At 33.8% G+C, this 18,839-nt stretch overlaps 1 protein-coding gene across 1 annotated transcript in view; it reads left to right on the top strand.

Moving 5' to 3' along the window:
- The first annotated feature begins 2,058 nt into the window (after positions 1–2,058).
- Positions 2,059–18,839, top strand: part of LOC101976331 (phospholipid-transporting ATPase ABCA3) — an 87,638-nt gene continuing 70,857 nt past the window's right edge. Inside the window, exons 1-5 of the mRNA XM_078024727.1 lie at positions 2,059–2,240; positions 5,939–6,076; positions 10,450–10,567; positions 16,152–16,306; positions 18,632–18,787. Coding sequence (XP_077880853.1) covers positions 2,127–2,240; positions 5,939–6,076; positions 10,450–10,567; positions 16,152–16,306; positions 18,632–18,787 — 681 coding nt within the window. The 5' untranslated portion in view covers positions 2,059–2,126. The remainder of the gene's footprint in view (positions 2,241–5,938; positions 6,077–10,449; positions 10,568–16,151; positions 16,307–18,631; positions 18,788–18,839) is intronic.

Below are 18,839 nucleotides of genomic sequence, written 5' to 3'. Positions count from 1 at the left end.
TTCTTTTTTGTTACATAAAGGGATTTGAATCTTCTATGTATTTTGTAGGTATTATAAATAATAGTCTTTAGTCTATGGCTTATTTAACTTGCTTATGGCCTCATTTTTCTAATTTTTTTTTATTTCTTGTAATCAAAATGACCCAAATGTTTATCTAGATCTTATTCAAGAAATTCTTCCATACCCAGAGTCACAAATATAATACTACTATACTTCTAAACTTTTAAAATATTTAATTTTTATATTTGGCTTTTTGTTAAACATAGATTTAATCTTTCTGTTGTGAGATAAGAACCGAACAGTGCTGGTGTTGTGGCTCAGTTGTAGAGCATTTGCCTAGCATATATGAGGCACTGGGCTCCATTCTCAGCATCACATATAAATAAATAAATAAATAAATAAAATAAAGGTATTGTGTTCATCTAAAAATTTTTAAAAAGATAAGGTTTTTTAATATGAAAATCAGCTATTACAATCATTTATTGAATAGTTTGTTGTTCTCTACTGGTCTCTAATTCCATCTTTTTTTACATCATATTCTCATATATATATATATATATATATATATATATATATATATATATATATATATATATATATATATCTCTTTATTTGTATCAAGCCTTAATATGTTTCTTGTCCTACCTTGCTATTTTTCAGTTACTCTTGTTACTTTGGTTTCCACTTAGGGTCACTTTGACTAGTTCTGTGAAAAATCCTGTTGGAATTTAGTGGGATTTTTGTAGTATTTAATGATTAATCGATTTAATTGAGGATACTTAATTTTCTCATTTGTGAATAAAACCTCCAAATGAGTAGCCAGACAGAAGAATAAAATATATATATGTATAGTCATATGTATGGAGACATACATATAACTTTATTTGTGAATGATTGTATAATTCTTACTTTTTAAATGAAGCATTTAAAAGCTCACATTAATTTACCTAGATGTGATATTTCATTGGTTTGTTCTGAAAGAGGATGTGTTCTTAGTTTTAGAAAACTCTTAGTTTTCTAAATGTTATTTTTATCACAATTGCTTATTTAACATTATTTACTTATTGTTTCTTTTATAATAAATTTTATCTTTCAGGAATACCTATTGTGTGTAGGGTATAGGGTGGAAGGATTTCTCAAGTATGGAAAACTTCCTGAAGTCTGTGTTCTTTTTTCGCCCCTGCTGTGGTTTCTAAATTACTGCTTATTGCCTCTTAGAATGGCTTTATTTTGATGATCATTTTTAATTCTACTAAATGCTTTTTTAAAAAAATACTTTTTTGTTGTCAGTGGACCTTTATTTATATGTGGTGCTGAGAATTGAATCCAGTGTCTCACACATGCTAGGCAAGTGCTCCACCCCAGCCCATAAATGCTTTTTTCTCAAACTATTTCCTTTTTCTGAAAGACATAAGATTTATAGAAGTTCTTCTCAAAGTGATTGTCTACAGAAAAAGAAGGCTAAATTTGAAGGGCAGATAAGTTTTACAGGCCATTATCATTTTTATGTCTTGCCTCTTTGAAGGAGCGGTTCATTGCAAGCCCTAATGCTTCTCCTTGTGCTATCCTGTGTCTGGAGATAGAAAAGGTAGAATAGAATAGAATTTCTTGGTTTCTTTTGCTTGCTTTTTTTCCCTTTCCATCTGTGCTGTAGTTAAGCAGAACTACTTTTTTTTTCTTCTGCTCTGTAATCAGTATTCATCTCTTAATACTGTTGAATATTTTTCCAAATTTGTATATCTTCATGGTTATTTCAAAGAGAATTTAGCATGAGAAGAATAAAGGGACAGAATCTAATAGGTTTGCTTTTCCCCTGACTCTTCTCTTATTTCTTATTTTTGTTTCAGTTATTTATTTTGTTTCAGTCATTTCTTTTTATTTTTTAAGGTTTTGATGAGAGGAGGGAGAAACCCACTGTTGTTTCAAATTCCATCTTTTTCTGAATGAAGTGTTAATAGCAGATAAGTCACAGTGGCAAAATTTAGAAAATCAAACTTATTTCTTTGCAGTTTTAATCACAGAGCATTCATCTATGATAAATATCTCTCTTTATTTCAGAGATTGGTGTTAAATGGCATAACCTTTGGAAACCAGCAAGTCTTGATGATAACCTCATCTTTGGCTATATGTTGGGAATGCTTTTACTTGATGCTTTTTTATATGGCCTTGTTACCTGGTATGTAGAAACTGTCTTTCCTGGGCAGAGTGGTGTGCCCCAACCATGGTACTTTTTCCTTCTGGTGAGTTTTAGTGTTGCAAAAGTCCATAGTCCTCATGATCCTATTGCATAATATTTATAATCAAATAAAATGTTAAGGGCAGAATCTTCCTCAGCTATATACCACCCATACTCAAATGCTAGCCCTTTCTTAATATAATCTTAAAGCTTCCTATTTGCACAACATCTTATACAGAACCTCTACATTAAAACTGTAAGTACTATAACCTTTCTGCACCCAAATGATAAATAGTGGATAAGACTGCAGTTTGAGGAAACATAAAAGTCTACAAAGGGAATTCTCATTTAAATTTTCTTAGATCCTACTGAGGAGAGGACTTTTTGTACTTCCTGTATCCTAGTTTTTCACCTCTTGCTTCCTTTCAGTAGCTGAACTACTTTACTTCGAGTAGGAAAGCACCTGCATCTTGTCCTCCACATTTCCTTACCAATACTAGGTAATATATGGTACAATGAAGAGGCCTTTTGTAATAGATAGGCATTGATTGTGATGTCATTTTTCAGAATTGCATTTTGTCACTCTGTCTTGAACATTGCCTTTTAACAGCTTTTGCTTCAAATTGTAGATAACTTTGCTGCAAAATACAGTCTCTGAAAGTATGCTATAACTTTCTCCATCTCACAAAGTGAACCAAGCCAAAGTGTTTTCCAGTTCTCAGAAATCTTTGCTTCTTATTCTTATTTAAAATTTTTTAATTAAGGTGAAATTCACATAAATAAAACTAACCATTGAAAGAGAATAGAGGTAGTGGCACTTAGCATATTCACAGTTTACATTCACAATGTGCAACCATCATCTATACAAAATTCCATAAATTTTCCTTCCACAGAAATAAAAGCCTGACCCATGAGGGAATTACTCCCATTTTTTTCCTATTCCAAGCCCCTAGTAACCACTAATCTGCTTTATCTGTGGATTGACTTCTTTGAGATATTTCATATAAATATAATCATACAGTAATTGACCTTTTGTGTCTACTACTTTTACTTAGCCTAATGCTTTTTAGGTTTATCCATGGTATAGCATACACCAGTATTTACAAATTCCTTTATATGACTGAGTAATATCTCACTATGTATTTGGAGCAATTCTTTTATCCATTCCACAATTGGTGGGCATATATGTTGTTTTCATGTCTTGTCTATTGTGAATAATGCTGCTATGGATACAAATATTTGTTTGAATACCTGCTTTCAGTTCTTTTGGTTATATAGCCAGAATGGAACTGCTAGTACTTTTGAAAACTCTATTTGATGTTTTGATGAACTCTCTGACTGCACCATTTTATGTTCCCCAAGTGAGGTACTGGTGTTCCAGTTTCTCTACACCTTCACCAGCACTTCTTATTTTCCTTTTTTTTCTTTTATTATAGCTATCTTCTTGGGTATAAAATAGTATCTAATTTATGTAGATTTCCATTATAACTAATAATAGTGTGATCTTTTGATATGTTGGTTGCCCATTTGTATATCTTGTTTAGAAAAACATCTATTCAACTCCTGTTCCCATTTATTAAGTTTTTTTTATGTATCCTGCATACTAGACCCTCATCAGATACAAATATTCTCTCCCTTTCAGTGGATTGTCTTTTCACTCAAAGTGTTCTTTAACCCAGTGTTTTGTTTTGTTGGTGCTGGGGATGGAAACCAGGGCCTTGTATGTGTGCTAGGCAAGTGCTCTATCACTGTGTCACATTCCTATCCCAAAAGTTCTTCATTTTGATGAAATTTAATTTATACATTTTTTACTTTGTTGCTTGTATATCTGGTATTATTTCTTTTTTCTTTCTTTCTTTTGGCTTTATTTGGATCTTTATTAGTATATTAACATTAAAATGAGATTTTTATTGGTTCTTTTTAATTATATCAAAATAGATTCTACTGGTATTATTTCTAAGAAGACATTGTAAATTCCAGAATCATGAAGATTTATCCTTGTGTTTTCTCCCAAGAATTTGATTGTTTTTGCTCTTATATTTAGACCATTAATTCATTTTGAGTCAGTTTTTGGGTACAATGTGAGGTAGCAGTCTAGCTTCTTTTGCACATGGGTATACTGATTGCCCCAACACCACTCTCTGAAGTAACTGTTCACTTCCCTATTGAATAATGTTGGCACCCTTGATGAAAATCAGTTGTTCATATGTGTATGGGTTTATTTCTTGACCTTTAGCTTTATTCTGTTGGTATCTTTATTCCACTATGATGCTTAGTATCCATGTTGTAAGTTTTGAAATCAGAAAATGTGACTCATTCACCTTTGTTCTTCATTTTCAAGATTGTTTTGTTCATTAAGAGGTCCTTTAAAAAAAGGTCCTTAAAAAAGGTCCTTCAACTTTGAGTTGAGGATCAGGTTTTCTGTTTCTGCAAAAATGGGAGGGGAGGGGTTGGGGAGATAGGAAGGATAGTAGAATGAAACGACATTATTATTACTGTGTGTATATATGTGACTGCATGACCAATGTGATTCTGCAACCTGTATACTCAGAAAAAATGAGAAATTATATCCCATCTGATTCAAATGTATGATATGTCAAGATCATTGTCATGTGAAACTAAATTAAACAAATTTTTTAAAATAGCCATTGGAACTTTGGTAGGGATTGCACTATTGACTTAGCTAGTGTTACCATATGTAAAATATTCAATTCTCAAATTCATGAATTTTCTAATTATTTTAGTCTTCAGTTCTTTCATCAAGGCTTTATGCTTTTCAGTATATAGTCTTTTATCTCCCTGGATTAACTTTACTCCTTAGTGTTTTATTCTTGGATCCTATTTTGTAAATGGAATTAATTTTCTTTTTGAATTATTCATCCTGGTATATATTTACATGTTGATCTTATACACTGTATTTTTACTGAGTTTGTTAGCTCCTATAATAGTATTAGGATTTTTTGAATATAAGATCATGCTATCTTTAAATAGTTTTACCTCTTTCAATTTGGATGGATTTTATTTATTTTTTTCTTGCTTCGTTGCTCTGGCTACAACTTCCAGTACAATGGTAAATATCAGGTATGAAAGCAGTTACTGTTCTCTTGTTCCTAATTTTAAAGGGAAAACTTTAAATCTTATACCATTGAGTATTATGTTACTATAGGTTTCTTTTGTGTTTTTCATAAATGCCCTTTATTATTTTAAGAAAATTTTCTTCTTTCGGTTCCTGGTTTTCTGGGTATTTTTATTATGTATCAGTTGAAATGATTGCATGGCATTTGTTTTCATTTTGTTCTGTTAGTGTGGTGTTTTAGATGGATTTATTTTTGTAGGTTGGAATCATTCCTGCATCCCTGGGATAAATATCACTTTGTAATGGAGTGTAATCATTTTAATAGGCTACTCGATTCAGCTTGCTGGTATTTTGTGAAGATTTTTACATCTATGTTCATAAGTATCTTAAAAATCCTTTCTGGATTTTTCCTTTCTTGTGTTGTCTTTTTATGACTTTGATGTCAGAATGATGCCTATCTTGTAGACTCAGTTAAGAAGTGTTCCCTCTTAATATTTTTGGAAGGGCTGGAAAAATTGTTAATTCCTCTTTAAATATTTAGCATAATTCACCGATGAAACCATAGAGTTCTGGACTTTTCTTTGTAGGGATATTATTGATCATTTTATTTTTTATAAGTCTGTTCAGATAGAGGGCTTCATTTCTTAATGCTCATTTATGTGATTACATCTTAACTTTCTTTGTAGCGCTCATACTGGTTTAGAAAACCGAGAATTATAGAGGAAAAAAACATTGAAAGCCATGGAAGAACCCAGAGAAGCAACAATTTTGAGGCTGAACCTATTAATTTGGTAGCAGGTATCCAGATCAAACATTTGCATAAGGTATTATTTCAAAGATCTCTTTTTTCTTCAGGTATTGAAAGCCAAGTACTGCACATTGGGATTGTTTATAACTTGTTTTCCAAGAAAACAAGTGAGATAGCTAGTTTAATTTGAGTCATCCTCAGTGTAGTTCTACTCTCAGAGGCAAAGATTGGTTGGAACAATGATTATTATATAAATATAGATCACTTACATTTACATTATTATATAAATGTAGATACATTTTGTCTTATTTGTATCTCTGTTAGGCATTTTTTTGACTGTTTTCTGGTGGGCTTGGCAACAGCCATTTATTTTGTAATTTATGTGTATAAAATAAATTTGGTGCAATTGTAACATTGAGATGTGGTGGGAGAATATGAAACTATTTCATCTTCTTTTTCAAATGATATTTTCTTTTTTTATAAAGAGAGAGAGAGAGGAGGGAGAGAGAGAGAGAATTTTTAATATTTATTTTTTAGTTCTCGGCTGACACAACATCTTTGTTGGTATGTGGTGCTGAGGATCGAACCCAGGCCACACACATGCCAGGCGAGCGCGCTACCGTTGAGCCACATCCCCAGCCCACAAATGATATTTTCATTGGTTATAGAATTTAGGTTAAAGATGTTTCTCCACTGTCTTTCCAAATGGATTGTTTCTAATGAAAAATATTTTATAGTCCTTATTTTTCCCCCCTAACATATATGTTTTTTGTGGCACCTTTCAAAACACTTATCACTGGTTTTATGCAATGTAGTTATGATTTTCTTTGGAAGTAGTTTCCTTGTCCTTTGGGGCTTTTGATCTTGAATCTATACTCTTTGGGGTACTGGGCATTTTTGTATTTCATTAAATACTCTTGATCTTTATTTATAGAAACCGTGAAATTACTTGGAAACAGCTTGATTCTTCATGTCTGCTTTGCTTAATCTACAGTAAATTATTCCTCAGTTTTGAGGCAAGACCTTTTTTTGGAATCTACCTAGTGCCCTGTTAATGCTGCAATTTTACAGTCTGGCTGGCATAATAAGCACCATTTTCTGGCCCTATGAAAGCATCCCTCTAATCTTCTTTGTCCAGCAGCTAGTTTCCTCATGAATAAATGAATAGCCAGACTCATGTCAATTAATTAGTGATTTATTGCAGTGGAAAGGGGCAGGATTATGTATAGGTTTCTGGTTTGTTTGCACATCTAGGTGAATTTGGAGGCCATTTACTGAGTTAGTACTGTTGAAGAATATATTTTGAGAGGATAATTATGATATATATTGAAGTATAGATGAGAGTAGATACTTCAGATTTTTAGATGTTAGTTTGAGATATTTATCAAATACTTATATATGTTTTTGAGGGGTATTTAGAGATGCAGAGCTACATGTTAGAGGAGGGATGGTGACTGAAACACGTTATAATACCCTCAGCATCTATATAAGTATGTAATTGAATTTATGGAAGACAATTAATTTAGCTAGAGCATTGGTTTTCAACTGTGATGATGTCCCCCCTCCAACCCTGAGGACATTTGACAAAATCTACAGCTATTTTGGTTTACAACCAGGGAAGGGGAAAGGTGCATAAAGGAGTAATATTGGCATCTAGAAAGTATAGACAAGAGTGCTACAAAACAGTCTGTAAGGCACAGGACACCCCACTGCAGCAAAGGATTTTTTTAATATTTACTTTTTGGTTTTAGGTGGACACAATATCTTTATTTTATTTTTTATGTGGTGCTGAGAATCGAACCCAGTGCCTCATACATGCCAGGTGAGCACGCTACCACTTGAGCCACATCCCCAGCCCCAGCAAAGGATTTTTTAGCCCAAAATGTCAATGATACTACTCTTGAGAAACCTAAGCTTAAGGAGGTGTACTATCCTGGAGGTTTCTTGTCAATTTGGTAATACTACCACCTCTTGCTAAGGTTTTTTATTGTGAGGCCTCCAGCACCTTACCAGGGTAATTTTTCTTGCATACGAGGGGATAAGCCACCTGAGAAAATAAAGTCTGAAATAATTAGTGAAGAAATAAGACAAAGTCAGAATTAGTTTTAAAAAGCATGCAGCATCTGATAGATTCAGTCCACACAGGAGCTGGAGCTAAACAACAAAAAAATAGCTCCCATGGTTTATTTAAGGGGGTACATCAAAGGCAGGGATAAGGTTTCAGGGGTGGAGTCTTGCTTCATATTGTCTTGCAGTCAACATATTGATTGGCATCTTGGGAAGCTCTACCCATCTCTGGGAGTCTGTGTGAGTAGGTGGCAACAGCAGTTTACACCATCTCTAATGCTGTGTGGGACCTTTTTGGCAGAGTCAAATAGAAATTCACATGAATATGGACAATCTTAACCAGCAGGATTGCCATTGGAAGTTCCCCTGATACCAGATTTTACTATTTACTGGCTTCAGTGCTGAAAAGGTCCACACACAGTCCCTGGATGCCTCTCAACAGATTCTCCTACATTGAAAAAGAGAACCCAAGAGCTGCCTTCTCCAGAATTACCTTCCCTCATTGCTTTCTGGTTAGGATTTGTCAGTAAGTTTACTTACAGATGTATTAGATAGGCAGATTTTTAGGTTCATTTAGTTGAATTCTTGAAAATCATGGGCTTTTTGGATTTTAGGCTGACATGTTTTTTTTTCCTCCTGATTTATTGAGGTATAATTGGCCTACCAAAAAAGTTCACAAAATTAATTGTACAATTTTATAAGTTTGGACCTGTGTCTACACTTGTGTTATTATCACCACAATCCAGTTAGTAAGCATATTAAAAAAATTTCCTTGTGTCCCTTTGAGTTTTATTTTTCCTTGTTTTTGTGGTAAGAACACTTAACATGATATCTTTCTTCTTAATACTTTTTTTGATGGGGGGAGGATATGGGGATTGAACTCAGGGCAATTGACTACTGAGCAACATCCCCAGCCCTGTTTTATATTTTATTTAGAGACAGGGTCTCACTGAGCTGCTTAGTGCCTTGCTTTTGCTGAGGCTGGCTTTGGTGATCCTCCCACTTCAATCTCCTGAGCTGCTGGGATTATAGGAGTGCCCCACTGCACCCAGCCTTAATACATTTTTAAGTGCATGGTATCTTAATGTTAACAACAGGCACTATATTGTAAAGCAGATCCCTGAAACTTACTTATTTCATACAACTGTAGCTTTATACCCATTGAACAACTTCTTCCTATATTCCCCTCTCCTTAGCCCTGATAACTACCAGTCTATTGTCTGTATTTGTGTATTTATTACTATTTTAGGAGCCTCCTGTTAGAGCAATCATGAGGTATTTGTTTCTCTTTGACAGTCTTATTTCTATTAGCATAATGTTTTTCAGGTCTGTCCATGTTTTTGTATATGGAAAATTTCCTTCTTTTTAAGATTGAATAATGTTCCATTATATGATACCACATTTCTTTATCATTCGTTTGTCAAAAATTGTTGCTTCCATATCTTAGCTATTATAAATAATGCTGCAGTGATTGTGCACATGTACTTGCAGTGAATGTAGTAATTTAGCTATCTCTTTGAGATCCTGGTTTTAATTCCCAGATGTCAGTTAACTTGGGTCACATGATAGATCTATTTTAATTTCTTTTAGGAACTTGCAAACTATTTTCCACAGTGGCTAGACTATTTACATTCCCATTGAAAGTAAATAATCCCAGTGTTTTCCAAAAACTTGCCAACATTTGTTATTTGTGTGTATGTATGTGTGTGTGTTATATTAGCCATCCTAACAGGTATAAGGAAATGTCTCATTGTAGCTGTGATTTGCATTGTCCTTATGGTTAGTGATATTGAGTGACTTTTTATACATCTGATGGCCATTTTTGTGTCTTCTTTGGAGAAATGTCTATTTTAGTTCTTTACCCATATTTAATTGAGTCCTTTGTATTCTTTTAACTGTTGCTTTATATGAGTTCTTTATAGTTTGGGGGAATTAACCCCTTATTAATAATTTGCCTTTTCACCCTGAAGTTTCCTTTGCTTTGCAGAAAGCTTCCTAATTTCATGCAATCCCATGTGTCTATTTTTGCTTTTGTTGCCTTACTTTCAGGAGTAAGTATGATCCTTATTTTCAGGATCATATCCAAAAATAATTCCTGATAACCAGCATCAAGGAGGTTTTCTCTAGGAATTTTAGAGTTTCAGATTTAATATGGAGATCTTTAATCCATTTTGAGTTGATTTCTGTGTGTGGTGTAACAAAGGGTCCATTTCATTCTTCTGAAGTTAATTCACCTAAAAATATTGTTCCTAGTTCACAACATCATCCTTTATTGGTAACATGAGTTTGATGATATTTGATGTTTCTTTGAAGGATAGGGGTTGTGTTTAACTTTTAAAAGTGATTGTGATAGATGACATTATTATTTCTTTTATTCCATAGGAATTCAGTGGCAAAGCAGCAGTAAAGGATTTGTCTTTGAATGTATATGAGGGGCAGGTCACTATTCTTCTGGGACATAATGGGGCAGGAAAGACCACAGCTTTGTCTGTTCTTACAGGTATGTATTCACCTCTATCCAGAGTAAAGGTCAGATTGCATCTGAGTGAACATCATTGAGTTTTGCTGTTGAGTCTTTGTTCTTGATCCCCCAGTATCACTAAAATAACCATCATATTTGCATCAAAATATTTATATGGGAAATTCAAAATCCAGTCAAGTCATGTAGCATTCTGAACAAACATACATATGGGAAAAGTTGTACTGATACAGGTAAAAAGAACAAATTTACTTTTCCCATGTAAGTCTTCAAGGAAGTTTAGCTCACAAACTAGATCATTTTGACCTATAACTTCTCCCTTAGAAAGTGAGGGAGGAGAGAATGGAGAGTGCACATGGCCACCCAGCCTCCTGAACTTTTAGTGTACTCCCTAGAGGACTAATTACTGTTTCACCTCATACCAAAGGCTTAAAGTATGTTAGAGCTGGGGCATCTGTGACATCTAAGAACAAAAGATAAGGGACAGATGCAGGACAGCCTTCACTAATCTGAGAGATTGAGAAAGGGCACTAAACTAAGGATGCTTCTCCAAAGAAGAGGAAGAGAAGGAAACGGAGTCTTCTCCCAAACCTCTCAGAATATCATCTGAGGGTCCAATTTCTATCTTGCCTTATTAGAGTGCTGAAAGGACAGTAAAGTTCATATACCTGAGATAGTTAGGAATTATAAAGAAGGGGTAGATATTCTCCTACAGTAGATAATGTCATGCAAGATTGGGGAAAAGTGTAGAACCAAAACTGCTTCTCCAAGGGAGAGGGAGAGAAGTCAAGTGTGTTATCCCCAGCCTTTTAGTATGTCCCCAAAGAGCCAGTTTCTATATCACCTCTTATGGAGTGCTGAGAGATTCCTAGAGCTTAGGAGATAACTAGGAACAAGGAAGAAGTAGTAGGAATCCTCTTATGGTCAGAGCTACTCTGCAAGAATGGCAATAGGTGCAGAACTGAGGCTCTTCCTCCATAAAGGAAAGAATGATGTGAATGGAGTCTTTTCCACAGCCTTTGAATGCAGTCCCCACAGGGCCAGTTTCCTTCTTTTTTCATAGAAAGTACTGAATAACTGGTAGTCTTCATGTCTGGGATAGCTAAATACAAAGGAAAATCATCCTACTTCTGTGTGTTGCTCTATGAGAATTGGAAAAGGCATGTTTTCATCAGATGTGTAGACAGTCGTGCAACCATACAAAGAACATAAAGCACTGGGGGCTTGGGGTGTAGCTCATTAGTAAAATGCTTGCCACGCATATATAAGGCCCTATGTTTGATCCCCAGCACCACTAAAAACAAAGAAAAGAAAAAGAAAGATGAAGAATCCAGAAAGTATGATATAATCAAATGAAATTACTCTCCAGTAACCAACCTAAAAGAAATGGAGATTTATTAATTATCTGAAAGACAGGAATCACATGATTATCTCAATGGATGCAGAAAAGCATTTGACAAAATATAGCATCCATTCATGATTAAAACACTAGAATAATTGGGGATATAAGCTATATTGACAAACTCAAGACCAACATCATTTTAAATGGATAAAAACTGAAAGCATTCCTTCTAAAAAGAGGAACAGGACAGGGATGCCCACTTTCACCACTTCTATTTAATATAGTACTCAAATCTCTAGCCAGAACAACTAGGCAAAGGAATGAAATAAAAGGGATGTGAACAGAAAAAGAGTTAAAACTAGCTGTATTCTCTGATGATGTGATTATATATTTAGAAGACAAAAAAACCACCACAAAATTTGTAGAACTCATAAATGAATTCAGCAAAGTAATAGCATACAGAATTAACACTCATAAATCAAATGATATTTCCTTTTCATCATGTATATTAGTGATTTGAGTTTTCTCTCCTTCTCTTTAGCACGGCTAAGGATCTGTCAATTTTATTTATTTATTTATACTTTTTTCAAAGAACCAACTTTTTGTTTTTTTTTCCAGTTGTTTCTTTTGTTTCAATTTCATTGATTTCAGCTCCGATTTTAATTATTTCCTGTCTTCTACTGCTTTTTGTGTTGATTTGTTCTTCTTTTTCTAGGGCTTTGAGATGTAGTATTAAGTCATTTATTTGTTGACTTTTTCTTCTTTTAAGGAATGAACTCCATGCAATGAACTTTCTTCTTAGAACTACTTTCTTAGTGTCTCAGAGATTTCATTCACCTACTTTTTTTTATATTTGCTAAGAGTCACTTTGTGGCATCGTATATGGTCTGTTTTAGAGAAGGATCCATGTGCTGCTGAATAAAAAATATATTCTCTCATTGAAGGTTGGAATATTCTATATATGTCAGTTAAGTCTAAGTTATTGATTGTATTATTAAGTTCTATAGTTTCTTTGTTCAGCTTTTGTTTGGAAGATCTATCTAGTGATGAAAGAGGTGTGTTAAAGTCACCTCAAATTATTGTGTGATCTATTGACTCTTGAAGTTGATAACAGTTTGTTTGATGAACACAGCTGCTTTGTTGTTTGGGGGCATAAATATTTATAATTGTCAAGTATTGTTGGTGTATGGTTCCCTTGAGCAGTATGTAGTGTCCTCCTTTATACTTTTTGAATGGCTTTAGTTTGAAGTCTACTTTATTTGATATGAGGAGAGAAAACCCCCGCTTGTTTCCGCAGTCTATGTGAGTGGTATGAGTTTCCCCCAACAAACTGGTCAAAGGGAGGAATCTGATTTCCATAATTACTATATTATAATAATCAAATTCCCAGTTTTCAATAGAAAAATCACAAAGTAGGACTGGGGATAAATGTAGCCCAGTGATAAAGCTCTTGCATAGTTTGTATGAGACCCTGGATTCTATTTCCAGCACCACAAAAATCAAAACAACAGCAAGAAAAAAAAACACAAGGTAGACAAATAGGAAAATATGGTCCATTCAGAGGAATAAAATAAATTGGCAGAAAGAAGTCCTGACGAAGGAAGTCCATAGAAAGAACCTACAAACAAATCTTTAAATTAGCTATCTCAATGGAAACTGTAGAGAAAAATCTAGGATAATTTTTTTAAAACTTAAATGAGAATGCCAATGAAGAAAAAGCAATTATAAAAAGGAACCAAACAGAACTCCTGGAACTAAGAAATACAGTGAAGGAAATGAAAGTTTATTAGAGGATCTCAACACCAGTGTTACGCATGCAGAATGAAAAATCAGCTAACTTGAAGATGAGACAACAGATTGTCCAGTCTGAGGAACAAAAAGTTTAAAAGACAAAGAAGAGTGACAAAAGTTAAAGGATCCAAGACATATGTATGTGGGAGTTCTACAAAGAGAGCAAAAAACAAAAGTGGCTGAGAACTAGAAGATAACAGTCGAAAACTCCAGATTTTATTAACAACGTATCCGTGAAGCTTATTGAATATTCCAACTGCATAAACTCAGAAGAGTTCACAGATACTGCAATCATACTGTGAAAAGAGAGAAATTTAAAAGGAGTGAAAAGAGAAGCAACTTTTTATATACTCAGGATTTTTAATAGTTTAATAGATTATTTCTCATCAGAAACTTTTGAGACTAGCAGATATTGGGAGTGACATATTTAAAATGCCCTTTAAAAGTAATAGAGAAATTAAGACATATCCAGAAAAGCACTGAAGGAGTTCATTAGCATAACATTTAGCAAATATAAAAGCAAATATTACCATATTTTTGGTTTGCTATTCATTTTCATGCTATTGGGGAAGAGATTAAATTATAGTAGACTGAAGGATGGGGAGTGTAGCTCATGGTACAGCACTTGCCTAGCATGTGTTCAATCCCCAGTACTTTACCAAAAAAAAAAAAGAGAGAGAGAGAGAGAGAGTAAGCAATTAAATTTATTGCATTTCTTAAAATTTATATGTATTTGTGATTACAAATAAGAAGGGAAACAGAACATCTTTTTAGAAAAAGCTAAAACTAAAGAAAAATTAAGACAGTAATGTAGGAAAGATGGGACAAACACAAAACAAACAGCAAAATGACAGAAGTAATTCCTTTCTTACAAGTAATTACTTTTAATGTCAAAGGATTAAACTATTCAAAAGGCAGATATTGAAAGAATTGATTAAAAAGTGTTTGTTTCATCTACTTTTTCTGTGATGAGCTAAAGAGAGGGGCTATGGCAACTGCCTTTCCAAATCACCATCTCACTGGCCTCCAGATGACTAGCATATGCAGTGTCCCTTCAGCACTTAGAATCCTGTCCTCTGGAAAGTCGGAGTGTTGGATACATGATCCAACTCTTTTTCCCTTAGATAAACTTGTAAATGCAGTGTTTCATCCACTTATTCTGTGCTGAGGTTGGAGAGGGGCTATGGTGACTGCCAGCCAGCTGTAGTCTTCTGCCCCAGGTTGTAGCATCTTGTCCACTTGCCTTTAAAAATGCCCCCCACCTATCCATCTTGAGAGAGTTCCAGCTTAGTTGAAACAAAGCAAAGACTTTTGCTCAGTCCTTCAGCAATCCTCAGCAGGGCAAAATAAATTAACATAGTTCCCTTAGAACTAGGTCTCCCGTGTGTGATCTTTCTAGAACCTGGAACCCTTATCAGGAATGCAGACTACTGTCTTCAAGATTACTACCAAGCAGGGAGGGCAAGAAGAAATTTAAAGGAGAATTTTTTTCATGTTTCAGTCACCTTTTTCTTGAGTTTCTTTGGTTGCTGTAAACCTTTTATTTTCTGGAATTCTGAACAAAGTTGTTTGGGAGGGCTCTGGCTTTTATTTTTCTGTAGAGAAACAGGTACTTAGACTTCCTTGAGGTATCATTTTATTCTTAAAAATGCAAGAGATTGTGTAATGATATGGGAAAGAATGAACCTAATGACAAAAAAGTTATAAATTCTGTACACCTGTACACAAGCTTATTATTAATTATTAATAAAAGTGAATCTTTCATTATTGTTACTGTGTAACATGATATTTTGCATTTTGCTCTTCAGAAGATAATTTCATACTAAAATTTCCTTATGCTTATGTCATCCATATAGTTTCTAACAGGCATATTTACATGTCTTTCAATGTCCATGCAGTGTTAGCAGTCTTTCATATTCATATACTGTAGTTATTTTCTTTTTGTTGAGCATTTGTCTTCTTTCAAATTAGTTATCTAAGGATAGGCATCTTTGAATACAGTTTTCTACTTTGGAGTATATTTTTAATATACTTTAAAAAAGTATATTTTAGTAGTATTTTTAAGTAGGATAAATGAATTAAATGACAAATGTCACATTTCCCAATCTTTATGTTTTTTCATAGTATCTACATAGTACTTAATATGATTCACAGAGGTTATTATCTGATTGCAGTATTTATATATTAGAATGTAATAAATTATTTTAATATTTTTGTTATCAAACATATCCCATGCCCTTTGCAGAAAGTTAGTATACATAAACAAAAGAGAAAGAAAATTAAGAGAGCTAATTCCATCACCCTCATATAACTTTGTATATTTTTCTGCACTATTCCTCTGCAGGAAATAGTGCTAATTCTCTTAGTAATCCACAAATAGATTATGAATGTGGGGAACTAATTTGCAATGTGTTAATCATATTCTCTCAACAAAGCTTATTAGCTTTTTGTATGTCTTCTACATAATTCTAGGTTGTTATCCTCCTACCAGAGGAGAGGCCTTTGTTAATGGATTTGACATTTCAGATAACATGATTGAAATTCGAAAAAACTTGGGCTTCTGCCCACAGAATGACTTGTTATTTAAAGACTTGACACTAGCAGAACACCTTTTTTTCTACTCTGTGGTGAGTCAGAGATATATTTTATAAAACTGTGGTAAATTTTATTTTTTCTCTTAATATGTAGATGTATTATTTGATTTATTTTAACTGTTACATAAAAACATTAAAATTACTCATTGTGATGTTTTAATACATGTATGTTGTGCAATGTTTAAATTGAGTTAAACATACTTCTTTCTAGTAAAAACATTCAAAATCCTTTTTTCTAGCTTTGTAATATATATAGTAGATTATCATTATTTATAGTCACCCTACTGCACACCATAATTTATGATTCCAGTCTAACTAAATTTGATGCTCATTGATCAACCCCTTCCTATTCTTCTACTCTCCTCAACTTCTGGAGCCACCATTCTACTCTCAACTTCCATGAAATCAACTTTCTACATGTGAATAAGATCACAAAGTACTTGTATTTCTGTGCCTGGCTGAGTTCACTTAACAAAATGATTTCCATTTTTATCCACAAATAATAAGACTTCTTTTCTTTTGTTTTGGTGATTGAACTCGGGGTGCTTTACCTCTAAGCTACATCTTATAGACCTTTCTATTTTTTATTTTGAGACAGGGTCTCACTAAGTTGCTGAAGGTCTAAGTTGTCAAGGCTGTTCTTGAATTTTAGATCCTCCTGCCTCAGCCTCCCAAGTTGCTGGAATTACTAGAGTGCACCACCAAGCCTAGCAGAATTTCATTATTTTTATGGCTAAGAAGTATTCCATTGTGTATTTGGGCCACACTTTATTTCTTATTTGAAGGACACTTAGGTTGTTTCCATTTCTTGGCTGATATGAATCTTGCTATCATAAACATGGAAGTGTAGATGTTAAACTGTTAGAAGTTAGCACATTTAACAAACACAGCAATCAGATACAGAACAGTTTTATCACCCCAAAACACTCCCACATGCTATTCCTTTGTTGTCATCCCTTTCCCTGCTTGTACCTATTCATCTATCCTTCACCACTGCACTTTAACTCTTTGAGAATACAATGCCATATGTAACATTTGAGATTGTCTTCTTTTAATGAGTAACTGCTTTTAAATTTCATCCATACTGTTATATGTATGTATGGTTTGTTTCTTTTAATTGCTGAGTAGTGTTTGATATTTGGTCTGCCAAGGTAAATCAATTTAAGGACAAATTGGATGATTTCTAGCTGTTGGTGATTATGACTAAAGTTGTTTTGTTTTTAATGTAGAACATAAGTTTTTATTTTTCTCAGAGTAGGATTACTGAATCATATGAAAAGTCCATGTTTCAGTAACTTTGTAAGAAACTGCCAAATTGTTTTCTGTGGTGGCTGCATCATTTGCAACCCAACCAGCAATGTATGAGAATTCCAGTTGCACCACATTAGACAACATTTACTATTGTTAATACTTTTTAAAAACCATATGTGTGTGGTGATATCTAATTATGATTTTAATTTTCATTTAATGAATGTCTAATCTTGTTGATATATCTTTTATGTGCTTATTAGGTGTCCCTGTATTCTTTTCTTAATTTTCTTTTAGTTGTAGATGGACACAATACCTTTATTTTATTTGTTTATTTTTATGTGGTGCCAGGGATCAAACCTAGTGCCTCACACATGCTAGGGAAGTACTCTACCGCTGAGCCACAATTCTGGCCCCCTGTATTCTCTTTTATATAATGTTTATTAATGACTTTTGTCCATATTTAAATTTGTGTTAGTTATTTTCTTATTGTTGAATTTCTCTGAATTTTTAAATATATTTTGTATATATGTTGCTTTTCATCTTGAATCAATGGTAGATAAAATGGTGTGTAGGTTTACTCCAGTACACCTTGGAAGCCAAAGATGTTTTCTCTCCTCACTCTGCTGATGAACTTCAGATGTCTTTCTAAGTTCTGGGAATTCTTTTTTTTTTTTTCATTTTGTTTTGTTTTCTGCACTGGGGATTGAACTCAGGGGCTTGCCTGTACTATCATCACATACTCTACCACTGAACTACATCCCAGGCTTTGAAAATTCTTGTTTTAGGGACTCTTCTTTAGATATAAATAGAGGCAAATAAAAGAAGATGCTATTTTTATTGATGTTAGGATAAAACTAGGGCCTGATATGGTGATTCATGCCTATAATTCCAGCTACTCCAGAGGCTGAAGCAGGAGGATCGTGAGTTCAAGAACAGCCTGAGCAACATAGTGAGACCCTGTCTCAAAGAAAAGAAAGAAATGGTGTAAAATGTTTCTAGGGATATATCTGCAAGAAATTTCTATAAAACTGTAAGAAAAGTTAATGATCTGAGAACTTTCTAGGATAAAATTGGATGTACAATATAAATTCTGGTTCTTCTTTTTAGATAAAAGGAATGCCACGAAACATGCATACTTTGGAAATTGACCATATGCTGTCTATTTTTGATCTGCTAGAAAATCGACATGCATTTTCATCCTCACTGAGTGAAGGAGCAAAGCGCAAACTCTCCGTCATTATAGCACTTATAGGGGGCTCTAAGGTACTAAAGAAGGAAGATAAGTGGGGGGGAGCACACAAAGTGGGAGGTAAGT

The sequence above is a fragment of the Ictidomys tridecemlineatus genome, chromosome 10 (genome assembly GCF_052094955.1).
Source record: "Ictidomys tridecemlineatus isolate mIctTri1 chromosome 10, mIctTri1.hap1, whole genome shotgun sequence".
Lineage (NCBI taxonomy): Eukaryota > Metazoa > Chordata > Mammalia > Rodentia > Sciuridae > Ictidomys > Ictidomys tridecemlineatus.
This window is presented reverse-complemented; position numbering and strand designations above follow the sequence as displayed.